Below are 19359 nucleotides of genomic sequence, written 5' to 3'. Positions count from 1 at the left end.
CAAAGATGATTAGGGGTTTAGAATGTCAGAGACTGCAGGAGTTGGGCCTGTTTAATGAGAGGGAATCTCATTAATGCATATTAAATATCTCAAAGGTAGGTGCCAAGAGGACAGTGCCAGACTCTTTTTGGTGGTGGCCAGTGACAGGATGAGGAGACAATGGGCAGAACAGGCTGGAACAGGCTGCCTGGTGGAGTCTCCCTCTCTGGAGACATTCAAAACCTACCTGGATGAGTTCCTGTGTAACCTGCTCTAGGTGACCCTGCCTTGGCAGGGGGTTGGACTGGCTGATCTCCAGAGGTCCCTTCCAACCCTAACGATTCTATGATTCTGTGATATTGAGGTACATATGTATGGTATGTATGCGGCTTTATACATACATATGTATGTATATTTATGCATAACTAAATACAGCCATAGCTGCAGAGGTGCACGTACACGATTTTTATGTGCACCTAGATGTTTATGTACACATATACATACATTCCTAGGCACCTACAGACGTGTGTTTGGTATATACGCAGGCATGTATGTTTTACACGCACACTGACATGCATATTCCGTGTAAACATGTGTGTGTTTGTCTAGGAGCACCTCCGTGCTGTATGTGGACACACATCCACGCTGCCCTCACACGGCTCTCCCGGCAGGCCGGACTGGGCCGCGTCCTCATGGCAACGCCCGGCGCTGGCGCTCGAGCGCGGCCGCTGCCGCCCGCCGCCGCCGGCCGGGGCGCGGGGACAGCTGGGACCGGGGAGTTGTGGGGTCGGGAGAGGGTGCCCCGACAAGGGGCGACCCTCGGCCCCTCGGTGAGAAACGCTGAAGTAAATGTAACCCCGCTAAGGTTTGTGCTTGCCCAGCATGTCCGGCGAGTTGACCGAAAGTGTCATCAAGGGAATAATCCGCAAAGTCGGACTGGAGTGCGCTGCCCAGGGACAAACCCTGTCTGAAACCTTGGTGGCGTTCATGGTAAGCGCGAATGAAGCGTTCAGGGGGTGGCGGCAGCTGAGGCTTTCAGGAGTGACCTGAGCTTTGGAACATCTTGGTTTCCATTTGCCTGCATTGAGAAATTTTAAAGGGGCGTTCAGCGGCATTCAGTATAGGGTCCTAAAAACCTGAAAAAGTATTTTATTCCTCTGAAATGGCATGTATGTGAATGTAAAGTCCCAAGAAGGCTGCAAGTCTTGAGTCCTGGAAACGCTCTGAGCTCCAACTCAGAGCTCTTTCTTGGTTTTCTTCTACAGGCAGATAAACCATTGTTTTCTTTCTAAAGTGAAAAAGATAAGTGTTCCCAAGTTTTAATAATGTTTCTTCCCACTCTCATAAATGAACAAAAAGGCATGACGCATAGGTGAATGTTTATTGCAGCAGCTGTATTTATTCTTTGACATTTAGCTCTTCCCTCTGTTGTGAAGGATTATTTTGTTTGTTTCTCTACTGAAACAGGGCCAGGTGGTATAAATGGGCTGAATATTTAAAGTAGTGGGCTCAGATCCCATTTAAACTGAAAATGTAATGCAATCAGTCTCAGTGTTGTCCTTGGTAGACAGCTATAAGTATCCTGAAAACATTATACACTTTGGCATCTCTTCAGAGGCACAGCACTGCTGCAGAATATATTCTGAATGTGCCTGCAAAGCTGTGTCTGAAGAAAGAAGGTGCTAGGTTCTTTATTGGTGATCAGCTCTTGATATACTTGTATGTGAATGTAAATGATTCACAGTAGTACTGTTAATCTGCCATTTTTTCCCCCTAAAAGTGACACTGTGGCTTTAGAAAATACATTGGGCTCAAAAGCAGCATTAATCAATTAAGCAGAAAAATTTTAATGAGTAAAAAGCCTGTACAAGTGGCTGGCAAGACACCCAGCATGAACACTACTTGCAAACATGCACATATTTTCCTGCATGCAGAACGCTATGGATTTTTTATCCAAATGGTAAATGTTTATACTGATGCATATAACATCAAGTGAGAAGTTTATAAACAACTATGATGGATTTTCATAAAATGTTACTTAGGTAAATATTTTCCAGGTCATTTCTAAAGAAGTCGTATTTAAATATTTCTCAAAGTTTGTCTCACAAATAGATTTTTTTTTCACTTATGCCTGAGAAGTGAGATTGAAACTAGCAACACATAAAATGAAGTAAGTTTGTTTCATTATAAAAGATTGAAATGGGGGAAAAGAATGGTAAAGAAATATTGAATGCATCTGAGATTTTTCAGAAAATAAAAGTTAATTGTAAAGAGGATATTTTGAGATGTAAATTAATATCTTTCTTTTGGCAATCTCAAGGTGAGAGCTGTTGTTTTAGATCCAAGAAATGGCTTTAATATGGATCAAATCCTTACAGAAAAAGATGTGCAAGATCTTATCCAGGTAATTCTGATACGATGTTGCATCAGTACTTAGCTAAGACTATGGCATTATTTGCTACCTGTTCCTGTAACTAAAATGACATGATCATTTTCAAAATTTTAGTGCTACTTTATCCTCATGGTTCTGTAGCTAAAGACTGGACTATGTGTGTCCTCATGTAAATAAATGCCTTATACTTATAAATGCCTTATATAGAGAGAATGGTAGTGAGGGGGCTCTACAGCTGTTGTGAAACCTGTAGCACAGTCACTGTCAGTTCAGAAGTTTCCCTACAGATGAGAAAGAACTCACTTCTCTGACTCTCTTCTTTAGCTCTGTGTTACCAGACTGCTTGACACAACAAATCCATCCCTGAGCACAATTAAGATGCAAGTTTACTTTGATATGAACTATGCCAACCGAGGTAATTTCGAAAATATGTTTCCATAGAAGTTGATGCCAAGTTTAGAATTTAATTACTCTCTCTGTAGAGCTAGTAATGATTCTTGTTAAATGATTGCTGGCAGTAAAGCAAAATAAAAATCCCGGGAGAAATGTACTGCGTAGAGTATGATGTTTCAGTATGGATGTAGTAGAGAAAAAGTGTACATTAGACTTGAGAGTACAGTCTTCTCATCCTGTCTGAGAGATGTCCTGAATGTAATGTATTAGATTGCTTGAGAATAATTATGCTGTCAGGTACAGTGGTTAGCTGCCTTCAGCAAGCAAATCTTGCACTGCACCTGTATGTCTGAAAGTACTCAGAACTCCGCTCATGTATCCAAAAGAAAACTCAATGTTTTATCAATATCCCTAATTGAGAGATATGAGTAATCTTGAACAATCAGTTGCAGTTTTAACCAAGTATGTTTTGGTCTTATCAGTGGTAATTTCATATGGTCTGAGAATGGGAATGTAGAAGAAAAATGAGGTGGGGAAAATGCCTCTGCTGCAAACGTAACTTCAAATCTCAATGGCACAGTGGAGGCTAGCTAGGAAACAGAAGACACAGAACAAGAGTAGACTTTAAAAAAAAAAACAAACACATTTCTGTGTGGGGAGATCACAAAAATGTTTTCTTGTTAGCATGGATTAAAGTGAAAAATTAACAACACTGGGAAGCTGCTCCTAAGTCCTCTGGACTCTACAAGCTCAGTTAAGTGCAGTAAGTTTCTGAGATCCTGAGTAGTGTTCAAATTTGAGCTCGTAACTTCAGGTTTGTATGAAATACATGTGTATGTGTGTGTGTGTTAGGACTTGTTGCAGTCAGAGGAGTCCAGTGTGTCAGAGACTTGCTGCCTAATTTGGCCTGAATAGTTCTCTGGACTCTACTGACTGATGTTAATCATGCTAATTATGTTAATCTTTAACTCTACCAGTTTCATTTCTAACAGCACGGTACTATGAACATCTCTTCCACATACCCGTGCTTCAGAAATCTTAATCTGGCTGTGGAAATAAAATGCACCCTCTGTATAAGCCAAATTCCAAAGAATATGGATAGCACTTTCTAAGTGTCCTTCTTTCCTAGCTGAATTACTCCGTGAGCAGCAGCGCATTCTGGAAGGAAAACTGGCTCCTGTGGTCAGAGATATCACAGATAATTGTCCTCCTGTGCAAGAAGAAATAGAGAAAGTGTATCAAAATATTGTTACCTATGCACTGCTGAGCTCTGGCCTGGGATCCCCTACAGATATTGAGGCTATCAGGGAGGTAACAGGTCAGTAAACTTCTAGCTCTAAAACTGGGTTTTCTAATTGAAAAATAAAATGTTACCTTCTCTCTGATCTTTCAATACAAATGTGGTGAACTGTGATGAATGCTTACTACCCAAACTGTCACTGCTCAACCTTGAAGTGGAAATTTGCCATGGATTTCCTACTTTTTGCAGTTGTTCGGGAGAGGGTATTTTTGCTTATTTAATGATTTTCTTTTCTGTTCCCTCATATTGAGGTTTTTCTTCCCCTTTGTAATGGTTATAGCTGCCTTGCAGAGTGTATTCCCCCAGACAGAGATGACTGCTTTCATTTCACTCAATAAGAAGGACAAAGAACAACAGCTGAAAAATCTTGCCATGCTAGTCATGGGAATTCGGTTGTACAACAAGGAGTGCGGGAAAGGAGGAAGGAGCATTGACGACTGTAAGTAGACAACTGCTTTTGGGCTGTGTATTCTCAGTTTTTCCTTCCTGGCCTTCTTCACTGGAGCTGCTCCAGTAATATCCCATCTCACTAGATAAACAGCTTTGACTCAGGGCCTGTAAACCTGAAGAAAAAGTACATATTTGCTACGATTATTGGGTTCCACGTAGACTACTACTTTCTAGCTAAGAGGGAGCCCTAACATGGTTGATGTGTAAAGATTATATGTATTAACTTCATGCAACTAATTTACCTCATGATAAGTTGTTCCCAGATCCCTTGCCATTAAGTGAATTAAATATGTAATGTTTGCCTTTTAAAGCACTTAATTACAATCCATTTACAAATTTCTGTTGAGTATGTGTGATGAGAATTGATAGAAGTTGCTGGGCCATTATCTGTATTCTGGTAATCTTAAAATGTTCTCGAAAATCTTTTGCATTTTGAATCTTTCTGCTTCTTTAATAAGCAAAAGATGTCAATGGCCATCCTGGATTTTTTCAAATGCTGTATTCAGGGTAGGGCAAGACTTTGATATTCCTTTTATTTTCTTTTGTTCCCCATCAGCCACATTATTTCGGCGAAGTTTACAATAATCAAATAAATGACTGGTCAGTGGAAATGTTTATGTGAACATCCATGTAGTATTGCAGCTCAGTGTGGAGACTTCTTTATAGGAAAGGTCTGCAGCCCAGTTGTAGGGGAAAACTTTTTATTTTAAAAGACCAAAGTTTCTGGAATAAAGGCTATAGCACATGCCTCTCCTGATAAGAAAGTCATGCTTTATTGGAAAGCAAAGCACTTGCTGAGCTTGTGGTATTTTAAGTAAAGCAGAGTAAGTAGGGAAAAAATATACCTACCGTATCAGAGAAAGAAGTAAACAACTCTCTAGATTTTGGTGCTTTTTTTTTTTCTCACATACCAAGCAACACATTAATGGTTTTCTATTTTTATAATACATTCTTTCCCACAAATGTCACCTTTCTGTGTTGTGGCTGTCTCTATTTTAGGTTCACTGGGCCTGGGTTGCAGCATGAGGGAACCTTCAACTACTGTATTATACAAAAGGCATAATTAACAACTTGTTGTGGTCTTTCTCACTGTAATATCTGTGGGTTTTTTAACTGATTACTGTAGATAATATGATTGTTGATCCTGTTACATTTGTTAGGTCACTGTAAGATGAACTTGTTTGTGCTGACCTGTTTACATATCACTTTTGAATAGATGGAAAAAACACAGCATGAATGCTCTTAGGTTAGGAAATTAAATGGTTATCTTTATGGTTAAGGACAGCAGTTAGACCACTGAAACCTTAATTTCAGTGTTGGCAGCAGTCTTGCTGAGGTAGAGCTCTGCTTTGGCTTTTTTCCCTGTGTCCAGAAAAGAAAATCAGCATAGTGCTAAGCTCTCTTCACCTGTTGTTAAACTGCTTGTAATACCTTTGCAAATTTACCTCCCCTTCTAGCTTGGTTAAATCTAGCCTTTCTATGCTCATGGGGTTTTGAGCAGACATACCTCAAGCCTTATTACTGCTCTGCTGCTCACCGATGTTGTTAGCATCAGAAATTCAACACATGCAACAAAGAGCTACACTTAAAAAATGTAGCTTAGCCTTCTTATTGTATTTCCTTGCATAGATGTCTGCTTAATAACACAACACATCAAAATATTCAGTGTAATAGTTGCGTGCTGTCAATAATAAAATTGTAAAGAAAAAATTATTTATCATATGTTGTATATCAGCTAAAATATGTTTTAATCACCTGTGCCATTTGGGGGAATCTGTGGCTTTTTTAAGTACTAGCGCTGAACTTTAACAACTGCATAGGCATAATTTTTTGTGCTGTATCTCTCTTCTCTTTTTAATAATAATCTTTGACTCATTCTTAGAGCATTGTTAGATCTCAAAGTGCCCAGAAAATGGGAGCCCTGTTATTGTTATTAGTACTTTACAAATTAGGAAACCGAGAATTGAAAATGGTGCAGATTGCCTGAAGTCTATCAGGAAACCCATGTCAGTTGTAGCAACAGAACTGCATCTACTCTAAAGCAAATTTTTTCACACTCTTTGGCTTGACTGTGATATTTCCACACCTCTAATTCTAAATATTTGAAACTTCTTGACTAGTAAGATACAGTGGTTGAATCTGGTATGTAAATAGTTAGAAATGCGTGAATATAACAACAAATTTTAAAAAAACAAAATTTTATTGGAAGACTACTGTGCTCAAATACTGCACTTTAACCATTTGATAATAATTTCATTAATTCTTTTAATACATATCTCATATTTATTCTATATGAATAGTGCCAGCCATTCTGAATGAAGCCATTCCATCAGCTACACAGACTGTCGATGAAGGTCTTAATACCTGCCACATGCTAGCTCACAAGTATACAGCTCTGTTGGAATCCATGCAGGAAGACTCCCACAGATATATGCAGCTTAGTTCATTTAAATTAAAAGAAGCACTTTTCAATGTGAGACAGTATGAGGCCTTCCTTTGCATCCTTCTGGTGAGATACCATCATGTTATGTTCTGTGGGTTTTTATTGCAGTTGGAATGTATTGAAGTTACCTACTTGTACAGGACAGAAATATAAGAAAAATGATTCAGAAATAAATGAAATAAAATGTATCTCTAGATAAAGAATCATAGAACCATAGATGGTTTAGGTCAGAAAATACCTTTAAAATCATCTAGTCCAACCATTAACCTGGGGCTGTCAAGTCCACCATTAAACCATGTCTGTAAGTATGACATCTACACATCTTTTAAAATACCTCCAGGGATGGGGACCCAACCACTTCCCTGGGTAGCCTATTCCAGTGCTTGACAACCCTTTCTGGGAAGAAATTTTCCCTGATATCCAACCTAAACCTCTCTTTGTGCAACTTGAGGCCGTTTCCTGTCATCCTGTCACTTATTACTTTGGGAGAAGAGACTGACCCCCACCTGGCTACAGCCTCCTTTCAAGTAGTCATATATAGAGAGAAGGTTCCCCCTGAGCCTCCTTTTATCCAGGCTGAACTCAGCTCCCTCAGCTGCTCCTCATAGGGCTTGGGCTCCAGATCCTTCACCAGCATCTTTGCCCTTCTTTGGACACAATCCAGCACGTCAATATCCTTCCTGAATTGAGGGACCCAGAACTGGACACAGGATTCGAGATATGGCCTTGCCAGGGTCAAGGGGACTATTACTTCCTAGTCCTGCTGGCCACACTATTTCTGATACAAGCCAGGATGCCACTTGGGCACACTGCTAGCTCGTGTTTAGCTCCTGTTGACCAGCACCCCCAGGTCCTTTTCCACTGGGCAGCTTTCCAACCACTCTGCCCCCAGCCTGTAGCACTGCATGGGGTTGTTGGGATCCAAGTGTAAGACCTGGCATTTTGCTTTGTTGAAACTTATGCCATTGGCCTCAGCCTATAGATCCAGCCTGTGGAGATCCCTCTGCAGGGCCATCCTACCCTCCAGCAGATTGACACTCCCACCAACTTGGTGTCATATGCAAACTTACTGAGGGTGCACTTTATCCTCTCATCCAGATCTAAAGATATTAAACAGGGCTTGCCCCAATGCTGAGCCAGCCATCAACTGGATTTAACTCCATTCACCACCACTCTTCTTGTTTGCATATTGATACTCCGCCCCAAAAGGTATGAGAGAAATAAATCATGTCAGTTTTAGTCTGCAGACAGCCCCAAAATTTATGGAATCATATTTCAAGAATATAATTTAAATTCTTGTTTTGTTAATGAAGAGCTTTTCATTTGTCTTTTGAGAAACTGCAGGGTTTTATTAGTCTTTCTTTATACTATAAAGCATTGAAAAATATTTTTTTTTTCAATTCTCTTGATTGTGAAAATGTAGAGAATTGTCTATAAAAATTACTAGTATACATGTTTGAGTGAAGTGCCTGGTTTTATACCTGAGCATTTAAGGAAAAATTTATTTTGTGGTAAGTTAGGGTGCATTTCATTCCTTAAAAGAGTTGTCTGAAAATACTTGAATGAAGAGATACAAGTAAATACTTATTACTAAATGCTTGATTTTTTGAGTTTTATACTTCTTACCTGAAGTAAGTTCTCTTTCCAGTCTGATGCAATTACTAGTGCTCAAGAAGTTGAAACCTTGAGTGTTCAGTTTGCAGCAACAATGATGCAATTGAAAAACACAGTGCAGGATAAGATTTCCATAGATTCCGAAGAAGTTTTTGTAAGTATTATGAATAGAAAACCCTTTTTTTCTTCATTATAAAAAATTATGAAATTATTACAGAATACTTTGCTGGTGTATTTTTTAATAGCTTGTGTTAAGAAAAAGGCTACATCATTTTCTTATTACTATAATAGCATCTGTGATTTTTGAAGGGGCAACTAAAGTAGCAGTCTCAAGGTTAAGAAAAAAGAAAGGAACAAAAAGGGAGCAAAAGAACTAAATGATATTTTACTGTAAATGTCTTTAATTATTTGCCAGTATTTGTAGATTTACAGTGATATTTTCCTTTTTTTGTGTGTAAATATTCTCTCCTGTTCCTTGCAGAAACTGTAAGAACATAATGATTACAAAAAACAGCTCATCAGAGTGTGCTTCTTTAAAGTCCCCTCAGATAGCAATCCCTGTGATTACAGTATGACTCATTGATATAATTTTTCTAAAGAAACTGGGTTTCTGTGATGGGGGTTTCAGCCTCTTTTCCCCTCCCAATAGCTTCTGAACCTGTTGGCAAGTTTCAGTCACGTTTCTCAGACTCCAAAGATCTCAAAATATGTAATTTTCTGCATGTTTTCTGGAAAAAAGAGCAACTAGAGAGACATAGTTAGAGCCTTCCTAAGATCAAGTGTGAAATGGTTTGTGGGCTGTCTGGTCAGTGAGCAGCCAGTGAAAGCACCTCTGCACAACTGATGTTTTGTACTGTTTCACTCTGGTTGGAAGCTACAAGATATTGGGAGAAGAGGGTCCCTGATGACCCTGTGAAAACCTGGGATTATTATGCTGGCATGATGTAAAGGAAATGGAAGAGAAATATGTCAGAAACCATCTTCATTAAATTTGCTTTTCATGGAAGAGCTCGTTATTTTGTATGATATGTTTATCATTTTAATTCCTTGTAGTTAGCTGCTGAACCAGCATGCAGTTCGTACATAGGTTATTTTTCATCATTCTAAGCTAATTATTAGAAGGCAAAAAAAGTCTACTGTGGAGGATAGAGGGAGGAAGGAAGGAAGATCATGGCCCCACATATACTCAGAGTATTTTTTACACTTCCCATAAGGGCATCTGAACTGGAAACTCGTGGGAATGGCACTTAAACTGAGGTGCATCTCAGATGTGGTCTGACACTTCAATTTATGTATGCTTGTGATTTTATAAACCAGATGTTCTCAACTGGAGAACAATTTCCCCTCTTGTCCAGAATCTCAGAGCAGTTTTTCCTCTTTTAGTGTTTCTTCATGGGACTTAAGTGACTGATGTATGTTACCCTTTCCCCTAGAAGCTATCTGCTGTTGTCTGCTGCCTTCCTAGATTTTTTTTCTCTCTTCAGGTTGGTTAGTTGATTTTTCTTCTCTGCTGAAGACACAATATGTAATGGCTTTTGATTTCAGGTCTTTTTCAAGTAGAGATTTGTCTATTAAGACACCGTTTAAATAGCTTTTCTTGCCTTCAGCTAGTTACTGAGGAGCTGGATCCTCTGCAAAGATAGAGAAGCAGGGCATTCTGCCTTTTAAAAAGCGTAGGATAAGGCCTATATTTTTAGTGAACATTTGTTTTAGGAAACACAGTACATTTCATTAATATTCTTTGTTTATTCTAGTAAGACTGATTTTGATCTTGCTGCCCTTCCTTTAGCTTTTTTCCTGTTTGTGACCACAACATTTCCACAGCATTAGTGATGCCAGTGAATTCCGAGCTGACCCTGTTGGCCGCTCTTATAATGATGTTGTTAACATGCATAAAATATGTTGACTCTCTTCCTGTAAATGCTTTTTATGTGTTTAGATGTAACAGAACACATTTTATGTCACTGTCATTGAAATCAGCATTTGTATCTAAAGCTTATAGGCTTCTTCTGTATGTGTGTACACCCGTATGTCAGCATTGCTGCTGGAAATAGCAGCTTCCAGTTTTGCCCTGAACCCTCTGAGGAGGCCTGCACCCCTTTAATCTGACACACATGATGCCCCGAGGGCTGTGGTACCAAGTCACTCTGGAAACAGGGCAGGCAAAATATAACAAAACCTGATAGTTTGTACATCTAGGTATGGGTTCACCTCATTTACTAATTAATCATGTATGTTTCTTCTGGCCCTTATTCCTGTATACCTTATTTTCAGTTATATAACTGTATGGCCAGTGAAGTGCTCAATTCCAAGCATGGTTTCAGAGTTACGTATTTGGGAAAGTCTTTGGAGCAAAATGTAGAAAAGTACCTTTCTGGCCTATGGCTCGACTTGTTGGATGGATGTGCTTTGGATGTGCTTCTGATGGAAACTCCTCTTAAAATGTCCAGGAGTTCCCCTGAAATTTCTGGTTGCTGAAGGCCTTGGAGATCAGCCCTGCTTTGTTCATAGCAGAGATTGTTGTGCACAGCACTTGGGTTATGCTGCAGACATAAAACAACTCTGGATTTCAGATAATTTTCTTTATGTTCTAGCCTCTCTTTCTTGAACTTTCTAAACTCTGGACCAGCTTTCAGGATGAAATGCTACTGCTAAGCTTCCTCACAAGTATGACTAGCAATCTCCAACAGTTCTTGGAAATCCAGTCACAGCTTTTTCCTGAGGAAGTGCTAACATCTCTTCTGGAAGGAGTGACTGTGAAAAGTGATGAGGAAAGGATAAGAGAAACCATGGGTACGGAAAGTTAATACTTTTTTGTTTTCCTTCACTTTCCAAGATTTTGTTTAAATTTTCTTTACAGAAGGTGCTACATATTGATTTTTTAATATTCAGAATTTGCATAGTAAATTAAAATAAGCCTGCTAGTGTGTAGATTTATTTTTTCAGGTAGTGTAGCTTGGGATTTTATTTTTGTGTATAAAATTAAAATATAGCTACTAGATACAAACATACCTTACATAAATGGCAGAATGATCAGAGAATACTTATACTTTTTTATTATTTCTTAAGTTTATTTATGCCTTTTTATACCTTTCAGAACTTCTGAAATGGAGGGAGGGTGATAAACAAGCTAATTTAATGGGGCTTTGGTTACCAGAAGTGTTTGTTTGTAAAATGGTATCTCTAGGAACCAAGTTTTACACCAGGGGATTTGTAATGCATGGGTGGGTGAAAATAAAATAGAAGAATAAGATACTACCTTCCTGTTGTTGTCCCCTGTTTTTAAAGAAAACTAACTAAAGAAGGCTCCCACAGGACTGATTTTTGAGTAGGTTCTCTTTAAAGGCAGGACTAATTTTGTTTTTTGGGATCTTGGCACTGCAGGACTTCCTGTGAAGACCAGAGTAATCTGATCATCCTGTAACATTATTATATTTTAAACACCTGATGTTTTGATGCTGAAAATCCTTCCTTTGTTAAATCATTTCTTAGGAACCAGAGTGAATGTTTCTGATTTCAAGAACCAAGAATGGCTTTTTCCAGAGACTACTGATAATTTTGATCAGTTGCTAATCCAGTACCATAGTTTCTGTGCACATGCAATTGGTGTGAAAGGCCTCACCCTACCAGGTATGCTTTGTAATTAGACATTTTCCATACTATATATGTGTACAAGTACTAGGGAAAATTTAAAGGCATTCTGAATGCATCCTCTTACATCAAAGGTGGAGTACTGTATTTCCACATTTGTAATTCTCACCCCAGGTAACTTATTTCCCCTGCTAAAGAATTTTTCTTTTTAAAATACACAAATAAAGTGCCCTAAATAGAAGGCAGGAGGGCTTCAAGAGAAAGTAGGCATGAGCAAGCAGAGGCAGCAACAAGATGGGATGGATAAATGCTTCTTCCTGATGTATATGCATCTGTATAACCTACACTGCAGCTGAATACAGGTTTGTTTGCTGTTGTTAATGTGCTATAATACAGGCATAAGAAAATGGTCATTCCTTCTATTTTGTGTATACCTGTGTTGCAAACACATCCATTCATAGCTACATCATATGTATTTTAAATAGTCATTATAAAGTAATAAAAATCTTCTTTGAAAAGAATGCAAAAGTGCACTTCATTAAGCTAACTGATCACAGGAAATTTTTTTATCTCTTCTAGGTTCATTTGTCTTGAAAGCATGCCTTATTTCAGCTACCTCAGCCCATGTTTTCTGTCTCCCTATCCTTTATAGAACCTATCTATATAGAATTTTCTTAAGCCTACAGGGGGTTGAGAGGAAAATATTGCCATTATTTGGCAGTATGAAAGAATAGATATTTTAACAGCAATGTAAATTACTTACACTTACTTAGTATTGCATATGAGAACAACTGTCCTGAGCTGGACTGAAGGTCTCTCTAGCCCTGTATCTGAGCACTGGATGCAGGCAGGGATGACCACTTAAAGTTTATGAGAAATGAAGTAGGAATGATCCTTCCTTAATTATATCCTTCCCTGTTCTAGCAGTTACTGGTTATGGGATTTCCTCAGAAAAATGTTGAGTCTGTAACCTTCTGTTGAATAATCCTTCATACAGCTTTTTCATTTATCTAATTGATTTTTGAATCCATCTCGAGTTTTCCATGGGATATTATTATCATCAAGAACCCCACAATTTATAATTATATATGCTATGAAAAGGTACCTCTTTTTGAGATGGCTTTAAGCTCTGGCTGGATAATTTCATCAAGACCTAATAATCTTTCTATTAGGAAAATTAGCAGATAGTAATTTTATATTGCACATAATTCATGGTTTTACTACTCTATATCATATTATTTCATTTCTTTCTTTTTAATGTTGAGGAGACCTCTTTCTTTAACCTCTCCTCCTGTGAAAGATATTCCAAGCCTCTGATCACTCCCAACTCCCTTTTATTTGTTCTGTTGTGTTGGAGCAAAATATATTATTATAAGTATAGCGTACAAATTGTTATAATGCTGGTTTTCTTCTCCTCCTCTGTTTGCATCCTAATAATTCATGACATTCTTTTTGCTTTTTTGACTGCCACTGAGTAATGTCATTTAGTATTTTCAAGGCACTGTCTATAATGATTCTAGATCTTTCCTGGGCAATGATGTCTGAAGCAGAGCCTGCCACTGTCCTTGAACTCAATTTGTGCTTTCCTATATAAGTTATTTGGCCTTTATTGACACTTCATTTTCTCTGTTAATTTATTATTCAGCTTCTCAGCTGCTTTATCTGCTTCTCCAGTTAATTTCAGTTTTATGCCCTTTGGTATAGATGCACTGCTGATCTACAATCAGGTATTTTCTGGAGATTATAGGGGAAACATTTGTGGGTATAGACTGGTTTCTTATGCCTTTGCTGTAGATATTTTATCTTTTGTTTTTCTGAGACATGCAGTAAGGCATACAGGATGTGAACTGATCAAAAGCAGTTACGCTGACCTAAAAAATATTTTAAAAGCTTTCTTTCAGGGCTTATTCTTATTTCAGAAAAAGAAGGAAGTTGAAACTGACTTGAGGGAAACACAGAATCTTGATTAAAAATGTCTTTTGTATTGGATATCATACTGTTCAGTATTTTATTTGGTGGGGTTTATTTTGGGCTAGTTTTTTCCTCTTTTTTAGGAAATCCTGCTATTGGAATTTTGAAGCACAAGGCGAAATGTTATGTTTTCAGTTCCAAAGAAGCTGCATGCACCTTTGCTCAAGATCCAGATAAATTCATTCAGTTGAATGTAGAAAAAGCAAAAGAATATGCAGAGCTAATTCAATTGCTTGAGCTCCATCATCAGTTCGAATACCTTTTTCCTCATGCACAGGTACACACTGCCCATGCCTCTTACTGAACAGCTGTTGGGTCACTGGTTACTCTGTCCTTTCTAGAACATAAAGACAACAGAGGATACACATCTTTAGGAAAGAAGTAAAATCATCTGCCTATCATACAGAATGTCTGAGGGTCCATCTTTTCCAGGTCTTCACAGCACTGAAGAAACATTTTCACTTAATGTCATTCTCACCTTATCTCTTCAAAGGAGAATATATACATCCAAAGGATTGTGGCAGTGATGAAACTGTCAGTTCACAGCTTAGGAAGGTCTTGTGTCTGATGTTTCTTTTCCTTATTTTTGAAAATGTAGCTTAAAGAAACAGTAAATAAATGCAACAGAAGATAAGTCAGATACCATATTAACTGGAGTTTTAGCTTATCAGTCCATCAATGTGTTCTGGATGAGGGTGTAGTGATATCTGAGGACAGGAATTATGGAATAGATTACAAAATAAAAGGGGACTCATTAATAATGAATGTGACAGTGCTACTTTGTGAAAGCCAAATACTTGATTTGGATTCATAGACATTATCTGTGATCCACTGTGAATTTTAGGTTCCTAGCAGTGGAAACAATGTAGTCTTGAACTGGCCCTGTAGTTTGTATCCTGGCTCTAGCAGAGATGTAAGCACTTCTCCCAGTTATGATTTGTGATATTTAGTCCATTCATAAAGACAAACTGAAGTGCCTCAATCATAAAATACTAGTGGTGGTGGTGGTGGTTGGACACCTTTTTACCAAAATCCAATGATTATTCACTCACTCAGGATGTGAGAGTCTAAAATTCAGCTATGGCCTCTGCCTAAAGAGTTTTCTGTCAGAAATAAAATCCATCAAATAATTAATAGTTTCTTTTTTTTTAGTGAGGGCAAGGGAAACAAAAATATTCTTGAATGTAAAAATCATTATCCACTTGTGGTTTGCAGGTCTCTATTTGCTTTTAAAAAGTAGCATATCCATATGCTATTTCTCTTAGATGTCTGTATTTTTCTCATTAATGCCTTGCTTGGTTTTGGTTGGGTTTCTTTTTTTTCATCCAGGCGAGAATTGCAGACAAATGTTTGATGAAACCAACTGCAAAATGTGACAGTAGTACTCAAACTGATACTCATATCTTGCCTCCAACTATTGTGAGATCCTATGAATGGAATGAATGGGAACTGAGAAGAAAAGCTATAAAATTGGTTTGTATTGTTATTATCAGATTTTCATTGTCGGATAACGAAGCTGAGAATAAATTATTGTAAACATTTGTTCTTTGAAAAATAAATCCAACCTTTTATTCAAAGACATAAACTTTGTTACAACCAGCTCAATATTTTTTTTCCAGGTAATTTCTCTCCTTACTTCTAGACTTTGTTCTTCTCTCAGTTTTTCCATATTTTTCCTCATTTTTTGACCAGTGCTTCCACTGCTATATCTATTCATTCCAAATTTTTCAGTTGCCTTTTTTATGTAATAACAGTTTGTTGTTTAGCATTGAATATTAAAGTTGTTTTTCTGCACTCAATTCAACAGGTTGAAGATACTACCATATAATTCCTTTGTAAGAAAAAAATAATAATGGTTGCACAAAGGTTTGGGTCATGCAAAACTTTATTGTAAGTTGAGTAATTTATATTAATATCTGTCACCATGAAGTAAGAGGAGGAAAAATTCTGTAATTGGCAGGCAGAATGATAAGGAATACCTTTGGGTATGTTTGACCCTGCAGAAGCTTTCTTTGAGCTAATTTTTCATTTTTGAAAGGTATCAAAGCATGAGGGCCTTTTTTTAGATTTTTGTTAGATTATTTTGGTAATGAAATACTTTATATTTTATCCTGGTTCTATGTGTTCACTAAAAGCAATTCTTTTTTTGAAAAAAAAAAAAAATTAAAAAAAAATTCTTCTCTCTTGTAGGACCAGAGAGGTAAGAAACAGAGCCAATAGGTTTTCTACTGTATATATAAGCCAGAGGAAATGTCTGTTATACTATCATGGTGATTTTCTGATGGATTGGAAATCAGAGTCCATCCACAGAAGGTTGACTACATACATAAATAAAAGCTTTTCAATCAACAACATATATTTCCAAAGCTTCTTTCTAGGGTTTGCCAGCACACACATTTGTCAAGGTATAGCACCTGATTTTCACAATTCAGTCAAAATGAACTTGTATGTACAGGGAGTATTGCAGTTACCAATATCAACTGGACACAGATACTGCAGGGTTCTTTTTTTTCCTTCTGTGAACAGATGCCCTTTGGAGGCCTGTGGTCTGTTGGGCAGCCTATTTCCTTTCTGAGTATATTTTTGCCATGAAATCTCTAACATTATATAAGGAACCCAAAATTTTGGACTGAGGAGTCTTCCCACTGTTGAGTGGCTTATAAAGGATTCTAAGAAATAGTTGTTACTTACGTGTATAAAGGGGCCAATTAGGTTTACAAGAGGCCTAACTAAAAGCCTCCTTTCCTTCTGTAAAGGACAAAAGTACCTAAATAAATGTAAGATGTGGTCATTCGTTTCTCTTTAGCATAAGCAGAAGTGGATGTTTCCCAATAGCTGATCACGAAGACCATACGCAAACAAATTAGTCTGAAATATTTAGAGAAAATACTTTAAAGTACTGAGGGTGTTTTAGCCTTGACTGTCCATATGAGAGATTAGTGATGTGAAGTTGAAATAAAAAATCCCAGATGCCTGCAAAACTGTTTTATCTACAGTAACTGGCAATATGGAGGTGATAAAACATTTAGAGTCAAAATGCTAAATGAACAGATCAGTGAATTTGATGGGGGAGCATTGGACATATTTGCTGGTTTTGTTAGAGGATTAGCTCAGGTTTTTTTCCTGCTGTTCATACTTAGCCAGAAAAGTTGTAGTGGTATGAAATGTTAAACTATTACTTTGTTAATACACCTATATGCTGTTAGAAGTAAAATTTTCAGCTCACATATGTTTCTCTGTGCAAGCACAGTTCCTTGCAATAGCATACATTCAGTTTTCAAGAGAGGTAAACTTAGTAGAGAACCAGTATCTCATGCCCGCTCTTGTTTTAATTGTCATTAAAACCTTCAGAAAAAAAGACTTGATATATTGTCTTTCTTCACATGCCATCTTATTGTCGTTTTCTGTATTTTCCTTCATGACTCTGCACATAAAATTCAGTTGTAGATTAAGGTACCAGAATGTGTCTACAAGCGTTTCACCTTCCATTCCAGCTGACAAGAGACATTGCTAGTGGAATCTGGAGAATATTTTGACTTGCCCTGACACAGACACCAAATCTGGCCAACTTTATCACTCTCCAACCTCCACTGATTCCAATCTCCACTGACTGGAATGGAGTCCAGGGACTTACTCACTTGTAGGGGTCTGAATCCCACCATGTGAGGTCGTGTTTTGTATATTTCAATGACACTATTGTGTCATATGATTTACAGTGTTTTACATAGTTGCTGACATAGAAGGCTGAATGGAATAAGGAACATGTTGTTGTTTCAAGTGCTGGCTTTGTAATATTAACAGTTTGTGATAAGTGGTTTTGTGATTGTATCAATAGCAATTCCTGTGACTAAACAGAGCTTTAATCATAAATTATCTTCACTTTTGCCCCTTGTCAAGGGGTTAGTGAGCAATGTCATGAAAGAAGGCATTTTTCCCTTTTATCTGATGCTTTGTGACACCAACCTGTAAACCTCATTACATTTTGTAGAAACCAGACAAATACTGGAAGAGCTTACCATAAAAACATTTTATTCTAACAGAACAAAGCCTTCAGCACCTAACAAAATTTTCCAGGACAATGACCAGTGGAAAATAGGAAATTGTTAAGAGACTCACTTAAAGTTGTGTGGGCTACATACAGTGCTGTTCACACATCCTGTTAGTTCAGGAGTTATCAAATCACAGTCACAAATGTGTATTGACAGAAGGACAAAGTGGGCTGTGTACCAGGTTTGTGAAGCCCATAGATGTAAAACAGACAAACACACCTAAGTATATACTGGTGCTAAAATGTTCAAACACAATTTTGCTTAATCTGATTCTTTTTCTGTCTTTAGGCCAATTTGCGTCGCAAATTAACTCACGCCATGCAGACTGATCTCAGCCATATGAAAAGAGAGAACTTCACCCAAGTGTACTTGCCAAAAGCTGTCGGCACCCAGACTAAGCGTGACAATTCCAGCAATGTACCCAGACCACAGATTTTCTTGAAAGGTCTCCGAGGACGATCCTCTCCTACTACTCATATGGTCAAAGTAGACTTAACAAGAGCAGCAGATGAAACCTAAGTGGAAATGAGAAACCTGAAGACACGTATTGAATGTGTATATAAAAATCCCTGAATATATCTGAATTAAGGTATTAAAGATTTTGCTGTGTCTGTTGATTCCAGGAGCAGTTGGTTTGTTTCATTTATCTTATCTATTGTGGCTGCTGACTGGCCTCAGGTGATAGAAATGATAAGCCTGAAGCACACAGATTTCAAACAGCTTTTTGGATCAAGATGTTCCTGTGGACTTGGACCTAAACTAATATTTAAATGTGTAGTGTGTGTTCTGGGATTTTCTTGAAATTTTAGTACAACTTTTGCTTGTTGAAATGCTGTCATTTAGTGAAATAAGAGAGTCATCCATTTGTCACAGCTCCAGCCTTAGAGCAGAATTGTCAGGAAGGTAAAACCAGCAAAATAAAACCAGTCTGGGTCCTTGGGCCTGCCTGTTTGTGCTGGTGTTAACCCAACCCAATGAGTGTAACCCATTGCAGGGATGTTGAGAAAAGGGAATCTATTTTGGATTGCTCTGGCAGCCCTTTGGATCTCTAGTAATTTCAGTAATTGTTGGCTAAACAGTGTGCTGGAAAGCGCACTGCAAACCATAGGAACTTCAGGGCACCTTTCCGAAAGCTCTGTTTTGTTTGTGTTTGAAAAACTAAAACAAAATAGGAAAA

The 19359-nt window shown here is 37.8% G+C and overlaps 1 protein-coding gene across 2 annotated transcripts; it reads left to right on the top strand.

The window, feature by feature from the left end:
- The first annotated feature begins 749 nt into the window (after positions 1-749).
- CFAP206 (cilia and flagella associated protein 206) lies at positions 750-18799 on the top strand. Of its 2 annotated transcripts, none has more exons than XM_027695711.1 (12): positions 750-969; positions 2300-2383; positions 2696-2786; positions 3894-4082; positions 4345-4503; positions 6815-7023; positions 8606-8725; positions 11166-11364; positions 12064-12201; positions 14217-14410; positions 15463-15606; positions 18471-18799. In XM_027695711.1, the coding sequence occupies exons 1-12, from the start codon at positions 862-864 to the stop codon at positions 18699-18701; spliced, it is 1866 nt and encodes a 621-aa protein (XP_027551512.1). In that variant the 5' UTR covers positions 750-861; the 3' UTR covers positions 18702-18799. The 2 variants fall into 2 exon arrangements, with proteins under 2 accessions (XP_027551512.1, XP_027551504.1); XM_027695703.1 differs by having other exon boundaries at positions 14199-14410.
- The last annotated feature ends 560 nt before the right edge of the window (positions 18800-19359 follow it).

Source organism: Neopelma chrysocephalum, unplaced genomic scaffold (genome assembly GCF_003984885.1).
Source record: "Neopelma chrysocephalum unplaced genomic scaffold, ASM398488v2 Primary Assembly neopelma1_23b, whole genome shotgun sequence".
NCBI classification, from domain to species: Eukaryota; Metazoa; Chordata; class Aves; order Passeriformes; family Pipridae; genus Neopelma; species Neopelma chrysocephalum.
Note: the sequence above shows the minus strand (reverse complement) of the source record. Positions and strands in the feature narration are given on the sequence as shown.

Coding starts and splice junctions, on each gene's coding strand:
- CFAP206 (XM_027695703.1), top strand. CDS start 862: ATGTCCGGCGAGTTGACCGAAAGTGTCATCAAGGGAATAATCCGCAAA. Junction 4,504..6,814: donor AGGAAGGAGCATTGACGACT/GTAAGTAGACAA, acceptor CTATATGAATAG/TGCCAGCCATTCTGAATGAA. Junction 12,202..14,198: donor GAAAGGCCTCACCCTACCAG/GTATGCTTTGTA, acceptor ATTTTGGGCTAG/TTTTTTCCTCTTTTTTAGGA.